The 16,585-nt window shown below is 39.4% G+C and overlaps 1 protein-coding gene across 1 annotated transcript in view; it reads left to right on the top strand.

The window, feature by feature from the left end:
* Positions 1 to 16,585, top strand: part of LOC117039673 (mucin-5B-like) — a 45,607-nt gene that overhangs the window by 22,102 nt on the left and 6,920 nt on the right. Inside the window, exons 24-39 of the mRNA XM_033137263.1 lie at positions 239 to 395; positions 1,898 to 2,026; positions 2,380 to 2,464; positions 2,646 to 2,683; positions 4,788 to 4,916; positions 6,647 to 6,912; positions 8,360 to 8,534; positions 9,381 to 9,631; positions 10,055 to 10,238; positions 10,850 to 11,057; positions 11,707 to 11,885; positions 13,164 to 13,233; positions 13,386 to 13,510; positions 13,926 to 13,957; positions 14,807 to 14,984; positions 15,781 to 15,885. Of these exons, the coding sequence (XP_032993154.1) occupies positions 239 to 395; positions 1,898 to 2,026; positions 2,380 to 2,464; positions 2,646 to 2,683; positions 4,788 to 4,916; positions 6,647 to 6,912; positions 8,360 to 8,534; positions 9,381 to 9,631; positions 10,055 to 10,238; positions 10,850 to 11,057; positions 11,707 to 11,885; positions 13,164 to 13,233; positions 13,386 to 13,510; positions 13,926 to 13,957; positions 14,807 to 14,984; positions 15,781 to 15,885 (2,311 nt within the window). The remainder of the gene's footprint in view (positions 1 to 238; positions 396 to 1,897; positions 2,027 to 2,379; positions 2,465 to 2,645; positions 2,684 to 4,787; positions 4,917 to 6,646; positions 6,913 to 8,359; positions 8,535 to 9,380; positions 9,632 to 10,054; positions 10,239 to 10,849; positions 11,058 to 11,706; positions 11,886 to 13,163; positions 13,234 to 13,385; positions 13,511 to 13,925; positions 13,958 to 14,806; positions 14,985 to 15,780; positions 15,886 to 16,585) is intronic.

The raw sequence follows: 16,585 nt of genomic DNA, 5'->3' as shown, positions 1-16,585 counted from the left end.
GCATTTTCCTATGCCGAAAGCATGCATGATCCCATGGGCATAATATTATGGTGGTGATATAGATATTTCTTCAAAGCTGCAACTTGATAGGGCTACCTCCCAGGACAAACATTCAGTTTTCCTTGAATATTTCAAGGAAGGCAGTATAGGCAGTCTTGTATTTTCTGTTTAAGAAGGTGATTAAATAGCATCCTGGGAAGAAATGTTCATTATTGCTGGCTGTTCTTGGTTCTGTTAGATCAACCCAACACCCTATTATGAATCCTGCATATCTGATTTTTGTGGTTGTGACAGTCTGGGAGACTCTGGGTGTTTCTGTACTGCTGTAGCAGCATATGCAAGGAGTTGTGGCAGAGTTGGCATCTGTATTGACTGGCGAAGTCCTAAAAATTGCCGTAAGTACTTACAAAGCAAATATAGCCTCAGCAGCAATGATTGTGTAGCTGCATGTTATCTGAGGGGGTGAGAAATACTAATTGCTAATGGTATTTAATGACACAGTTAAGTGTATGACTGATAAAGGAATTTCCTTCTTCTTCAGAATCCCCTTTGTGATTCACATCTTTCACATTGTCCAAAAACATAACACTTTATTTTAGTCTTATAACCTTTTGTACTGTATGATACTTTGGAGTAAAAGACAGAGTGAAAATATCACAAATAATAGTGAAAAACTGTTCTCAACAAGAGGTCATAAAACTACTAGCAAGTGAAGCTTACAAGAGTACACTTAGAATGTGGCAAAAAGCCCCCTTTCGAGCTATTTCTGCCCGAATAAGAGAAAACACCTTAAAGCTAACCCACAGATGGTACTTGCATCCCACATTGCTAAGTAAAATACCGGTAGACAAAAATATTTCTCCGCAATGTTGGAGAAATTGTGGGAATGAAGGAACATTTATACACATGTGGTGGAAATGCCCATTGATTAAAAACTTCTGGTTAAAAATATTTCAGGAAATGGAACAAATTACATCTCAATTGATCAATTTAGATCGCAAAATGCATTGCTTTCTATATTTGTAGATGAAGCACAAAATCTTAGAGACAAAGACATAATTGTGCATCTTATAACTGCAGCACGTCTTGTTGTTGCTAGACACTGAAGGACATTAAACGTGAACCTATATGAAGTTTGGTATGCTTATGTCTGGGAATTAATTTTGATGGAAAAGTTAACAGAAAGGGTACGTGAAAGAAAACAACGTGAGAAACTACATAACTTTTACATAACGTAGTCCTCCTTTATTACATATGCATCAAAGAAAGAACATGCATTTAAGCCACCTAAGACACATGGGAGCATGTGGAATGATATTTTTTAAACCAGCAACTGTAGAAATAATTTCTTTCTCTTATCCACAAGAAAAATCTGGGACCAACACCTCACACGTAGTTCAGCTACTTATTGCTGTGCATCGGACCAGAACCAGTGGCTAGACGTTTCACCAATGACTAAGCATTTCATTGTTTCAAGCTGCACATGTCCAGCATGTCATGGGTTAAGTCAGACATTATTTCCAGGGTATGCACATGGGTGTGGGTGGTGTACAGGCCTCCCATTATTTATTTCCTTATTGTCGTTCTTGCTCCCTGGTGTACAGCAGGTTACAGCATATAAAAGCACAATTAAAATGGGGGGAAATATCCAATCCCAAATCAGTCATCCATACTAAACATTACAGGGAGAACCTCAATATCAATTCCTCAATTTTCATAGGCCAGGATAACAAGATGAATCTCTTTACATTGCATCAAATGTGGTGGTTGGCATGCTGCTGTAATAAATGTGTGACTGAGGGGTAGCCAGAAGGAGGGGGGAGGGAGAAAGGAAGGAAGGGGATTCCATTGAAAACACGGACCTCATCACTTATGGCTAGCATGTCTTCTGATCCAGCTGTGTTTTGTGACTACTATGATTCAGCCAACAAAAGAGAATGGCAGTATAAACCCTGTGGAGAACCTTGTTTAAGGACCTGCAGGAATCCAGCAGGAAACTGTGACAATCTGCTTTATAATTTTGAAGGTAAATGCTTTTTCACTTCCCACCAAACATGACATGAAATGCGAAAAAGGTTTCTGCTGAAATTCATAAAATGTAAAGGGGTTATATTTGATATTTTGTTTGCAGTGGCCAAAGGCCCACTCTCTCATCAAAGCACAGAGGCTGCCCCTCTTTAATGGTTAAATTTACAAACAAATTGTGAAAAAGACAATATATATTTATAGCATTTTCGATCTTCTATTTTCTAATTATTGCAATTTCAGAATCTTTATACCTTATAATATACCTTATATAATATATATTACTGTATCACCTAATAGCCAGTCCCTATTGAAAAATGAGATTATTATTTTGATGGTTTGCTCCCATTTTAGGCTGCTACCCAGAATGCAGTGTTGAGAAGCCATATTATGATGAGAAAAAAAGAGAATGTGTCTCATTGCTTGAGTGTACCTCATGGTAGGTCATTTTTAACAGCATAGCTAATTCTGCACATATGCTCGTTAAGGTTTCTTTCATTAGTCTGTGGTGGTCACATCTTTATAGACTCTGAACAGAGAAAGGGAGAGGAGTGTGGATTACTTTGTGTGTTTGTGTTTGTGTTGAATCAACAATATATTTTGTATATGTTTTCCCTCAGTGATCCAAAAGAAAAACTCTGCTTGAACAATTCAGATGGTAAGTTGTCCAATGGTAAAGCTCTTATTGTATTTAGAGAATGTCATTTATGTGTATATGTGTGTGTGTGTGTATATATATATATATATAGAGAGAGAGAGAGAGAGAGAGAGAGAGAGAGAGAGAGAGAGAACACCCCTCATATAAAATATCAAGGTGGTGTACAACAAAATATGGAAGTGAAATAAAGCATAAAATACCATAAAACAACTCAAAATAATCATAAAAGTGATTGGCTCATTTTGAAAAGGTTTAAACGACTGAATAGGTCTGTCAACACACAAAGGTCTTCAAGAGACATCTACATTGGCAGTGAGGGGTCCTGCCAAATTTCTGCTGGAAATTCCACTCAAATGTGCAGAGTTTAAGGTTGTGCAGTGTGTGGAGACCAGCATCTGGGAACTTTAAGAGAGCCAGTGAATCAACTATATATCCATAATCTTCCTTGAAGTTAGCCAATGAGTTCTTGACTTAACACTTAGTTCTTCTTGAACATAGAGAACCTTATTTCTTTTGGTCTCATCAATGACTCACACCGTGGGTGGGATCCAACTAATGTGTCCCATCAACACAAGGACTTCTGCTTGTGCAATGGGACTTCCCTCTTTTCCCTTGATGTGTGTCCTCACCAATTCAGTCATGGAGAATTGGGGGAACCCTAAGAACAAATTTAGGGAGAGGATAGAAGGAGGTGGGGAAGTCCTGATGTCTTTTCATTGGTTTTTCTTCACATTAGATTAGGCACAAATGATAGAGCTGCATCCAATAATTTTGCTACTCATCAGGAATAAGAAGCAAGGTTGAATGAGTATTTGTTGAGTTAATCTGGGTTTTGTCAGCTTCGTACGTCTCAATTTCATTACAAGCCTAATATAAAGATAATTCTTGGCTATACATCCGTTGATAAGAAAGTAGCGTGTGGATTACTTCAAAGCACTAACCTACATAATATATTTGAAACAGCAGGACCTGGCTTAGAGATCACGCCTCAAGGCGGGGAAATTGTTGGCCCTTCAAAGCCAAGAGCAGGTGAGGATGTGTGAGATTTTAAAATACCAAAAATGCATAGTGGGATGTGTCAGAGCAGAGAAGTGAAATTAATATATTCAATTGTTCTATGTCTGTTTTTACTGTATTGTAAATCACTTTGGGATGCCTTGTAGGAAGTGATTCATAAATGAAATCAATAAATAATTACAATAACTATACACTGCAGCATCAGTAAAAATGATGATCATTATACTAAAACAGGCATAGGTAAACTCGGCCCTCCAGATGTTTTGTGACTACAATTCCCATCATCCCTGACTACTGGTCCTGTTAGCTAGGGATGATGGGAGTTGTAGTCCCAAAACATCTGGAGGGCCGAGTTTGCCTTTGTCTGTACTAAAAGTTAGCATTGGCATTTGAATGCTGACAACTGAGGAACTACTTGAAAGGAAGACAGCTTAGTGTCCATGTCATAGAGTAAGATCAAATGCTGACCAGTTTGCAGTCATGGACATCAAAAAAATGAAATTATCTTATTATAAACCTGAGAAGAATACTTACAAAATATTTTCATCTTGCATATGTGCCACAAAGGGAACAATTCTCATTCAAGTGGACAGTTATATGCAGGTATATAAGTTGCTGCCTCCTTCAGGTGTGCAATAGCTATGGGAGGGCAAGTTGTCCAGTTTCTCCTTTGGGTGGGTAGCATCAGTATGAGGGCACATGAGTCTCCTGGCAGGCAGCATAAGCATGAGGTCATAATGACCTGTCTTTCAATGACCAGGCAACATTAGCAACAGGTCACAATGTCCAGTGTGTAGTAGATTCACAGTGGTGGGGGCACATTGGTCCCTCTCCCTCTCTCTTTTTCAATCAGTTGGCAATAGTAGTGTGTGGGCACAACTCTCTTTCTCACACACCCTGAGATAAAGAAAAGCAGGACACTCCTGTTGAGATAGAGAACAGCAGTGTGTGGGCAAGAGGAAGGTGTCAGATTAAGTATGGTGGGATTCCACTCCTTGCTCATCGTGTGTGTAGGGGGGAGGGAGGGAATATTTGCCAACTATGGCTGCTGCTGTTTATTTTGGAAAGGTGTCAAATGTTCAGTAAGAAACTGGATGTCCCATGCTTCTTATTGTTTTAGAGAAAACCTTAGTGGCTCCCCCTGTCTCACCAGCAAAATCAGAAATGAGAACCACACCATGCTTCTGTAATGTAAATGGACAGCTGATAACAAGTGGTAAGGCAGACATATTTGAAATAACCTCCATGGACTTATTTTATATGTGTACTATTTGTTTCATAAATGATCATTGCAATCTTTGCAGCTACATATTGTTGTGAGTTTGCGTGGCGGGAGGTAGGCTGTATGTATGAGTTCCTTCCAATTCCTGGATCCAGCAGGGATTCAAATCACTGGAATAGCCAGGCAAGTTTCTTGGTAATGGCCCAAGTATGGGATGTTAAGGTGACAAAGGGAATGGTCTGTGCCAGAGGTCAAATGGGTTCCTCCCTCCAACTGTCTCTTAGTTAGAAAGATAAAGAGTTGAGTTGCATATTTGAGTTAGAAGCTGCAAGCTCGGCAGCTGAAAGACAAGAGTTATGCTTGATTTCTGCTTGAATCCAAGGCTGTGCCTAGGGAAGAAGTCAGACCTTCTTGGGATGTTAATGCTGTGAGCCCATCCATCTTAGGCTCAGGTTACACCCATATATCATAAAGACACCCCAGGCTCCACTGTACCTACCTCATTCCAAGGAAACCAAACCCTGGGTCAGCATCTGGAACCTCTGGAATCTCGCATCGCTCAGTGATTGGGGTGGTGTGCAACAATATCATTAGGTTTCCCCCCCCAAAAAAAAAAAAATACAAAGGAACAATCACAGTTTCTCACTATTTAGTTCAGGGTGGCTAAACTGTGGCGTATGAACAAATTCCAGTCTCCTAAAACACTTTTTAAGAATCCCTTCCAAAATTTGTCCTCGACATTTTTTTTAAAACCTGTATTGAAAAGTGAAAATTGGGTTGTATCAATTAAGTCATACTTGGACATGCAGAAATTAATGGACTTAAATTAGTCATGGCCATTACTTTTAATAGGTCTACTTTGCATGTGACTGGCACTGGATACAATTTATAAGTAATCATTTGTTTACTTTAAGTCCACCAATTTCAGTGGGTCTGCTTCAGTTATGATTTAGCAGGTGACAACACACACACACACACACAGTGTACTACTACTACTACTTATAACAACAACAACAACAACAACAACAACAACAGTAATAATAATAATAATAATAATAATAATAATAATAATAATAATAATTTTGTTGTTGGTGTTTATATACCACCCATCTGACTGGGTTACCCTAGCCAGTATAGAATAACTGATGGAGAAGCCTTATGGAAGGCAGTCTTGAGAACTACAGTTCTTACACCATCCTCTTTTACACTTTGAACGCTCTTCCTTTGACATGCAGCCATTCAGATGGCTTGCCATGAATCAGTGTGGCCCTCTGACCAAAATACTTAAGCCACCCCAATTTAGAACATCAAATGGACTGAACATCCTATCCAATGATGAGCCATTGATCTAATATTTACTATCAGCAGCCTGACAGCTTTGATGAAAGTGAGTATCTGGTTGTGTTTTCAAAATTTTCAGATGCGCAGTTAAAAAATATTACCCATGAAAATACATAAGCTTGAATAACTTGCTTGTTGGATTTTTTTCATGACTTTTACATTTTTTTCCTGTTGCGTGAACTGCACCCTTACTTTTTCTGAATATATTCATCCAAAATCTGTATAAATTAATAATTATTCTTGGCACTGGGTGAAGATTGGTGTTTTGTTTTTTTAAGTGGATGATTCTCTGCTTTATAATGTGTGTATCTCATCACACACACACACACACACACACACACACAATGTTGCTGTTTGTTCTGACTGTTCCTCTGGGTTTTTAGGCAGTAGCCAGTTTGTGACAATGGACACTTCACGTTGGTGTATTTATGCCTTTTGTAATACATCATGCCAGATTGAATTCAACTATGGAGAATGTATCTCATTCTATACCACTCCTGTCCCAAGCAAGCCTGCCATGATCCCCAGTAGACCTTGTAAGGGGAATAATCAGAACTGTGAGAAAGAGCCTCCTCCTTACTCTGAAGTTAAAGCTTCTTCTGCCTTTACTCCTGGGAGTGATTGCACTGACCTCATTCCTCCTAGAAAGGTGAGCAAGCAGCACTGCTGATACTACAAGCGTAGAATGAAAAGTGTTTGTTGCTGACATATTTGTTCTTGAGAAGCATGTAATAAATAGATAGATAATAGTTTATTTTCAGTCCTGGGCCATAACAAAATGACAATATAATTTACAAATGCTGTACATATATAGATCAGCATAGCATTTCACAAAATATAATTAGACTATATTTCACAAAATATAATTAGACTATATCATTGTAGATTTGGGACTACAATGCCCATCATCCCTGACCACTGGTCCTGTTAGCTAGGGATGATGGTAGTTGTAGTCCCAAAACATCTGGAAGGCCGAGTTTGGGGGTGCCTGGTTTACAGCTACTAACAACTCTTCTGGCAATGTCAAAAATCTAAATAGCTCAGTGGTAGATAAATAAGATTTCCCCGACACGGAGAGAGGAAAACTTGGGAGACCATGTTGATGATAAAAATTAACATACAAAAGGAATGCAATATATAATAATAATGAAAACAAATTTATTGAGAAATGAGCCTTATTCATCCAGTTTTAGAATGACAAAATTAGAGATGAAATACCCCCTTACCATTTATTTACATTAATTTAATGTAGTGTGCGTGCATTAGTGTATTGGCGTGAGAACTTCTGCACCTGTACTGCACCAGCCTCCTGGCCTCTCTCCCCCTTCTGGAAAGTGGCAGTGGCACTGTTGCTGGGAATAACCTTGCAGCTGTGCCCCAACAACGAAGCCCCTTCTGAAGTGGCAGCCAGGATATACCCCTGCTGACCTTCTCAACATCGGGATGAAGCTGGTTCAGTACTTACAGGGAAACACGCCAACATTTAGGGAAATATCAAAGCCAAGTGGCACAATAATCTTGTATAGTTGTTGATGCCGTAATATTTTATTATTTCTACTTATAGAATTTGTTGTACTTTCTAGTCATGGAAATACATATTTGAAAAAAAACAGAGTTTTAACCAGCTGAAAAAGCTGACAGCCCGTTAGTTAATGTTTGATGGACTACTGTATTTTAATATTTTGTTGGGAGCCGCCCAGAGTGGCTGGGGAAACCCAGCCTGATGGGCTGGATATAAATAATAATAATAATAATAATAATAATAATAATAATAATAATAATAATAAGTACCTACAGCTTCTCCCTGCCAATAGTATCAAAGGTTACCTTCAGGTCTATGAAAACAATAGGCAAATGCCTCTTCCTCACCAGCACATATATTTTATATAGTGTGAACAACAAAGCAGCTGTCTATTGCCTGATCTAAAATCTATTTCTTCAAGAAAAGCATGGTATTACATAGAAATAGACAAGACTCAGTGATTGTACTGTGTTATGGTGCTGTAAATATACTGAGTTAAGTTGAATTTGACTGAGCACCAAGACAGAGCAAATTGTACTGATTCCTTTTGTGGCTTTCTTTTATACACCAACAGTATCAAGAATTATGGAAATTTGAAAACTGCCAAATCGCCACTTGCTTAGGTGGAAAACATATTAAAGTATCTGATGTGCGCTGCCCACCTCAAAAGTCAAAGATCTGTGTCAATGGATTGCCAGTTGTGAAAAACTATGATGCATCAGGCTGTTGTTGGGCTCTGGAGTGTCAATGTAAGTGATAATAGAACAAGGTGCTACATTCCACTGTTCCAAAGCAAAAGCAAAAATCTGGGACGTCATGTGCTCCATTCAATTATAAATTAGTGTAAGATTAACATTTCTCTCATACATACAGAGCACACAAGCTTCACAGTGCCCCTTTAACTTCTGTGATCTTCTGGCTGTCCAGAATGGAGATCACAGAAGCTGCCCCAGCTGAGCTCCCATGTTACATTGTGCATGCAGTTGTAGGCACTGGGAAGATTCACACAAGAGCAAAATGCAGCCTAAAATAATATCACAACAAGCCCAATGAAACATTAGCGATATCAAAAGCTGCCTTCTGCCAAGTCTAATCATTGGAGCATCTAGTTCAGTACTGTCTGTGCTGACTGCAACAGCTCTCCAAGTTTCCGGATGGAGTCTTTCCCCAACTCTAGCATATGTCAAGAGATTGAACCTGGGACCTTTTGCATGCACTGAGCCACAGCCCATCCCATTATTGTGACACAAACTTATCTGCAATTGTTGAACACCATCCATCCAGCTGTGGGAGAAAGTGCTGGGTGAAGAACAAGGGTCCACATTTACTGCATCCATGATGTCCACAGTAGGCCCAGCTGCTACATTTCCTTGATCCTTCTGGAGCTGTGCTCTTCAGGCTCCTTGTTATAGTAGAATTTGAGGCTTTTGTTCTTGTCACTCTGATTTTATGTGTTGATATATGTGTGGTAGGCTAATGAATGGATGGTCCCCAACAAGAATGGAGGGTTTGACAGGTGGATTTAACAGCTGTTTGGTTTACCTCTGTGAGCCTGTGGCCTTCTCATTCTAATTGTATGTGTTTGCTCCTTTTAGGTGCTTGCAATGGATGGGGAAATCAACACTATGTAACATTCGATGGATCCTATTACAATTTCCATGGGAATTGCACCTATCTGCTTATGAAACCAATCATACCTGGCTCTCAGAATTTCTGGATCTACTTGGACAATCACTATTGCACTGCCACAGAGAGAGCTTTATGCTCTATGAGCCTTTTCATATTTTACAACCACTCTACAGTCATTTTGACACGAGGAATTGAAAATGGAGAGGAAAGAAACCTGGTAAAACATTGATCAGATTCTCTGTGTGTAAACATAACATTATATGACCACGTATCAAACAAAGATTCCCTGTCCCAACCCCAGTAATACTACTTCAGTTTATGAAGTAGCATAGTAGCATTTTAAAGCCATGTTCCCTTCACCAGAGTTAGAGCACAAAAACCACCTCTCTTAAAAAAAAACAAAGAAGTAGCAAACTGCACACGGTGGCGGGAGGGCAACCTATTTTCTATTACACAGAGCTGAGATATAGTGATCCTGTGGGTAGATTAGTGCTATTGTAGATATACATAGTGCTAAGCATCTCATATATGTGTGTGTCCTTTTCCATCAGCTGGAAAGGTAATATAGCTCTTCCTAGGAAGGCTATTTCACATACTATGTTTGACCTGCTCTGATTCTTCCAATCAATTACTTCTTAAGGTTCTATATAACAATAAAGAAATCACATCGAGTTTTTCAAAAGATGGCATTGGCATCACCAACTCTGGACACTACGTTGTGGTGAAAATACCTGAAATGGGCCTTTATGTCACCTATACTCGCCTTGCTTTTCAAGTAAACATGCCTTTCAGCACTTTTTATAACAATACTGAAGGGCTATGTGGTAAGTATTGGCTACAACTAAAGAGTGAACCCACCTGATTTATGTTTATAGCCTTTTATTTCAGTCATTACTTTTGATTTTAAATATTTGTTGGTACTGGAGAGAGACAGAGGAGAGAGAAAGAAACAGAGTTCCATACATAGGAGCCAACTCTTAGGAGCCGAGGTCCCTTCAGCCCCCCATGCTCTGTCCATAAGGCAGCTTTGTATAGGTTCATCAATTTTTTATATGTAGAAGTCCATATGTTTGGACTTCTCCATGCTTTTTTATTTCTTCTTTCCTCTTGGTTATATATGCAGAGGAGAATATCCAGAGCATCAAAAGAAGAGGCCCTCTAGTTTACTTTAAATCAGTATGTGAAATTTAGTACTCCCTCCGTGTCTTTCGCCTTCTTGTCCCTTGGTTATCAGGCTCACATTACTTGTTCCAACCCACTGCCATGCCTTTCCACCCTATTGCTATTTGCATTGGCTGGGAGGGTGGGGGCCAAGCAATGTTTATTTCCACAAACTCAATGGGTAAGCAATTGCTACTTTCCTTTGTACTAGACCGTTTACAGATGCTCATACCTTCCTAGCCTTTGCTTGAAGTGACCTTCTTATCTTGACCAGGTACATGCACCAACAAAAAGACAGATGATGCATTGAAAAGGAATGGCAAGATTGCAGATTCTTTCACAGAAATGGCAATGGACTGGAAAGTGATGGACCTCATCACTAGACATTGTGATGCAGGGCAACATTTGACACCTTTTCAGACTCAAATGTCACCATCCAAAATGGCCGCCTGTGTAGTCCCTCCCCTATGTAAACTTATCTGGTAAAGCACACTTTTAATGAATGTTACATTTAATGAATGTTACATAAACTGAGCTTCCTCTTGATTGATTTATTTTGATCACTTAAATCCTGCCCAGCAACATTTACTATTCCCAGGGTAGCCATCTTAAGATGGACACCCAAGTGTTGAGGCAATTACATTTGGTTGTTGCTTTTAAGTTTGCTGAAAAATTAAAAAAAAAGGTATGCATGTTTTCAAGTTTAATTTTGAAGTATAAATACCCATGTAAACTCCATTAAATTGCTGTATAAAAAACTAGCTAAGGAAGGTTAACCACCAGCTCTAAGTGAGTGTGTGTTTGTAATGATGCAAAGCACGGTTTGCTGTAATTATAATAGACATGTATTTTATGCTGGATTATTAGTATAAGGTATGGTAGTATTCAAGTAAGTGTTACTCATGGTAGACTCAGAAATTTACAAAGCTGAGTTGACCAAATCCACTAGTTTCAGTGAGTCCAGTTTGTCTAGTATTGGGCACAATCCATAGTTGTTCTCTTAAGTAAGTCTTACAGTCAGCAAATTTAGAATAATAATAGATCTCCATCCTTAATTATTTTCTCTCTCTCTTATTTGGAACACATTACTTCACACTGTAAAAAAACCTTCATTTTTAAAAATTAAACAAGGAGCTTTACAGAATGTCACAATGCTGTTCCACCACGACCGTACTATGATGCCTGTGTTGTGGATGGCTGCTCTTCATCAAAGCAGAACATGGAATGTGGAAGTCTCCAGGCCTATGCAGCCTTGTGTGGGTACCATGGGATCTGTGTAGACTGGAGAAGGAAAGCCAACAGGAAGTGTGGTGAGCTGAATGACATCCCAGGAGAGGGTTGTTGAGTTTATTCCTTTTTTATCAGCTGGCATGTTCTTGATCTGTTATCTGCTGGCTCTACGAGCCTAAAATAAGCCCCTCTCAGGAACACTGAGATCTGAATTCCCAAAGCATAATGTTAGTTTGAAAAGAAGGTCCAAATAGCAGTCTTCTAGTTTAGGGCATTTCATCCCTATAAATCTGTGTCCAACTGAACATGATATAAATCATTAGATGTAGAAAACCACCAACTCAGAAAACCTGTAAGGATTAGAATATGAAACAGATTATCTTTTGAAGTGGAGAGAGACTGCAATGAGGGCTATACCATTTTAGACAGAAGGCTGCGTGACTGAATGGTCACACTCAAAAAATAAATAAATAACCAAATAGAGAAAGCTAGGCTGGGCTAGGCTTCTTCCTAATGTACTAGTTTTGTGGATACAACAAATTTTTGCAGGGTAGCACCAGTGATTGACATTATTAGCCAGCTGTTGAGGTTCAGTGCCTTGAGTTAACCCAGCGATGACCTTTGACTTCTGCATCACAACAACAGCCACAACAGCCTACCCTCTTTGAGTTGCAGTGAGATTTAGAAGATTGAGTCTCTCTCACTTCTACAGAGAAAATTGGATCCTCAGTACTATACCATCAACTGTTGTATTGGTGGATCCTCTGCTCCCTTTCCTCATCCCCTGTGCAGAGGCATAGGCAGAGGAGCCAACTCCTAGGGGGCGTGGGGTCTTTGCCCCCCAATAAAATATTTGAGGAGGCCAGGCTCCCCCAAAATTGATGGGCATTGCCATTCAAATTGTGTGTGTGCACTGCATCATTGAGATAAAATACATATTTAAATAAGAACATTTGTGCATTTTTAATAATAATAATAATAATAATAATAATAATAATAATAATAATAATAATGCAGATTATTGTGGACAGATTGGATCTATGAATGAACAAATGCACAATCGACATGGACCTGAAGCAGATCAATGTGTTCATCCTTACCAAGTAGTGACAAGTGTTGTTTGCCACTGCCATGTTCATATGCTCATCCTTACAAGATTATGGCTAGTACACAAAGAATCCCCCCCCCCAAAAAAAAACACAGCGCAGCAGGACAACCCTGCATCCATCAAAATATATGTGAATGAAACTACCCCACTCAATCTGCATGAATATTTTCAGTGGCATTGCTTCCTAGAATTTGTTCTAGCTTTTTAGAATGAAGATGCATTACAAATGAAATTTGTCAACATTTCACAGAACTCAGATGCTCTCGGGATCAAATCTATAATCCATGTGGAAGAATGGAAAGGCTCACTTGCAACAGTGGGTGAGTAATTTCTTAAATGAGAACAGATCTTTATCAAATGGTGTGTGTGTGTTTGTGTGTGTGTGTGTTTGTGCGTGTGTGTGTGTGTGTGAATAACTGAATAATTGATTGCTCGGTGACCTTTCCTTTATCCTGTTAACACAATCCTACAGAAAAAATGCAGTTGGTGCAAATCCAGCAGAAGGTGACATTCCAGGAATCCTTGTTGAAGGGTGTTTCTGTCCGGATGGAATGATCCAATTGAATCACCATGATAGTATCTGTGTTTCTGTCTGTGGTAAGGAAATTGGGGGAAATTGGGAATACAGTTGGCCCAAGATGCCCATATGAGACTGCCCACCCACACCAGCTGCCTGTGCAGCATGTAGGTTGCATGCTGGATTAGTGGAACCTGGAAAGGATCAGGAAGCAATGAAGCCAGCACTATGGAAAGGAAAACTGGGAAAGGAAGTTAGCTATATTAGTTTGGATAAAATGCCCCCTTAGAACAATCCTTGCATGATGACAGAGCAAGTAGGAAAATGTCACAATGTAGAAATGTGAACAATGCTCTTTTGGCCATGGCTCTCTCATGCTTTTTCATATGACATACACCCTTTTGGGGTCCTGATTTGTATATGAATGTGTCTTCCGTGTTGTTAACTTCTTTTCTGAAATGGTCTGCCTCATATTCCAACTGTCTTAATTTGTAGGCTGCACAGGAACTGATGGACTATTGAGACAGGTAAGGAGGAATGCAAATGATGGGTTCTACAGCTGATATACAGCCAGAATAATATTTTGCACTCTGCCAACAAGCTAATACTGCCTAAAATTGCTGAACACTGGCACACAGCAAATGCAATGCAAGAACCAATGCAATTGTATGACAAACTATCACAGCATTCTGTGTTTATTATGGTTAGCCAATATAGTGCAAGAGTTTATTTGTCATGCACATTCTATAGAAGGTTGGGAACTCACATGTCATGGTTTCATATTAACTCACATGTCATGGTTTCATATTATTATTCTATGGATTTAACTTATCCATAGAAGAATGAGAAAAGTTTCCTCTGTAACGGTGGGTTGAGAAACCACTGGGTGAAGTTACTGCACAAGTGCAACAGAACTTCCCTTTTCTCTCCTGCCCCTGTGTATGCTTCTGCACTCCCTCCATATCTGCTCAAACCTTTAGAGCAGATTAAGGCAGAGGTGTACAGGGGAGGAGAAGGAGAGGAAGTTGCATTGCACAAGTGGAAGTTGTTCCACTCATTCAGTGACTGTGCTGGATTCAATCCACTGTGTCTTTGTTTGAGGAAGGAAAGTGTACGAAAACACTAGGAGTAGTTTCAAAACAACCCTACAGTGGACACGCTTTCCCGCAGGTCTATCTAGCTCAGAACTGTCAATGCTAGCTGGCATTGGCTCTCCAAGATTTCAGACAGGAGTCCATCCCAGTCTTACCAAAGCATGTACCCTGCCACTGAGCTGTGGTCTTTCCCCATCAAAAACTCTAGCAGAAACTCAGCCCCAGAATGATTAATTACTCTGGTCAACATTTTTTCTTTTTTTTTGAACATTTATTATACAGCCAGGAGAGCGGTGGGAAAAAGATTGTCAGGTCTGTACCTGTAGCAAGGACACACTGGATATTTCTTGTTCCCCCCACATTTGTGCAAGATCTCCACCAATCACTTGCACAAGGGAAGGATTTGTACCTATAGTGCGGATACAGCCAGAAGATCCCTGCTGCACAGAGATAGTGTGTGGTAAGCAAGTACTTCAGTAAGATAGATAGATAGATAGAATTTTTATTAGATTTTCTGTTTTACAGTTTTAAATAATCATTTAAACATCCTTACAATATCAATAACTTCCCTTCTTCTCTTTCCATGGTTCATTTTGTGTACCATAAATCCCTGCATATTTTACATAAACTAAACCATTCAGTATTCCATTATTACATCCATCAAAACTAATTTACACTGTTGAATTTATCTTAATGCTGCCTGCATTTTCAAGTGCACATAATTTCTCCCCCCCCATATATTCACAATAAACATTTCCCAATCTTCTTTAAATGTATGTTCTTCTTGTTCTCTTATTTACCTCAGTAAGTTTTAGAGATGCATTTACTAATGCAGAACAAAGACTGTATGTTTTTCTGGAATAACGTACAGACAATGCATGCTGTCCTCACTGCACCAGTTCTGCATAAGTAACCCAGAACATTTTGTTAAAAAATATTCATCAACACCAGCTAGTGTGGTGCAGTGGTTAGAGTGCTAGACAAGGACTTGGGAGACCTGGGTTCAATTCCCCACTCAGCCATGAAATTCATGTATCAGTCATTCTCAGCCTTGCCCATCTAACAGGGTTGTGTAGAGAAAGAACCATGTATGCCACCTTGAGCTTGAGGGGTGGGGTATAAAGGTTATAGGTAAATGCTATTTTAAAAAGCAGTAGTAGATTGTTGCCAGCCCATGAAGAATAGAAGGTTTCTCTACCTACAACATTATCGAAATGCAAGAAAACGTGAACGCCTTTCTGTTTCTTCATTCACAGAATGTAATGAAAAGTCGTGTCCTCTGACCAAACAGATATGCAATCCAGGCTTCCAAATTGTAGCAACCACTTCTGATGGTGCCTGTTGTCCCATTCATGTCTGTAGTAAGTACTAAATTCACATACATGTCATTTTGGGAGTGGAAGCACAGTTAACCAACATGCAAACTAACTTATGTGTATCAGGAAAATAAAGGTTCACACACACCCCAATCTGGAATCATTCATGCTCATCCTGTACATGCTGCTTTAAATCTAGATTGATTTTACACAATGCCATCCAAGGAGGTAGGTGTTGTTACTTAGTATGTGTTTGAAAACCCTCCCCTTGAGTGGCTTTTTCTACCTCTACATACCCTGGGTAAATGAAAAGGGATCGTGGTATACACCCACCCCCCTCATTATTAGGCAGGTGTAGATACCTACACCTACACCTGTTTTCAAATGGGCACCCTATGGGGAAATGCAGAATCAATCTGCAATGAGCTTTTATTTTTGGAATGAAACTAGTTTCCGAAGAAGCACTCTTCTGGGACAAAATATATGCAATAGATCTAGACTGAGTGTTGACCATGTAGAAAAAACATGTGCTCGCTCTCCATTGATTCTAGAATAACATGCTGTCTGTGTATGTGTGCAGCCTTAGTCACAAAATGCTAAAAACACATTTAGCAGGGGATAGTATGTGTATTTTCACTATCTGGTTCAAAATGATTTGTTACTAATTTGTGATTGATTCTTCTCTACAACCACTGGCGGAGGAAGATGAGTGCGGGGGAAGAGCAGCGACCCCGGCAGCACGATC

Source organism: Lacerta agilis, chromosome 1 (assembly GCF_009819535.1).
Source record: "Lacerta agilis isolate rLacAgi1 chromosome 1, rLacAgi1.pri, whole genome shotgun sequence".
NCBI lineage: Eukaryota > Metazoa > Chordata > Lepidosauria > Squamata > Lacertidae > Lacerta > Lacerta agilis.
The sequence above is the reverse complement of the archived record's forward strand: the minus strand, read 5'-3'. Positions and strand labels throughout refer to the sequence as shown.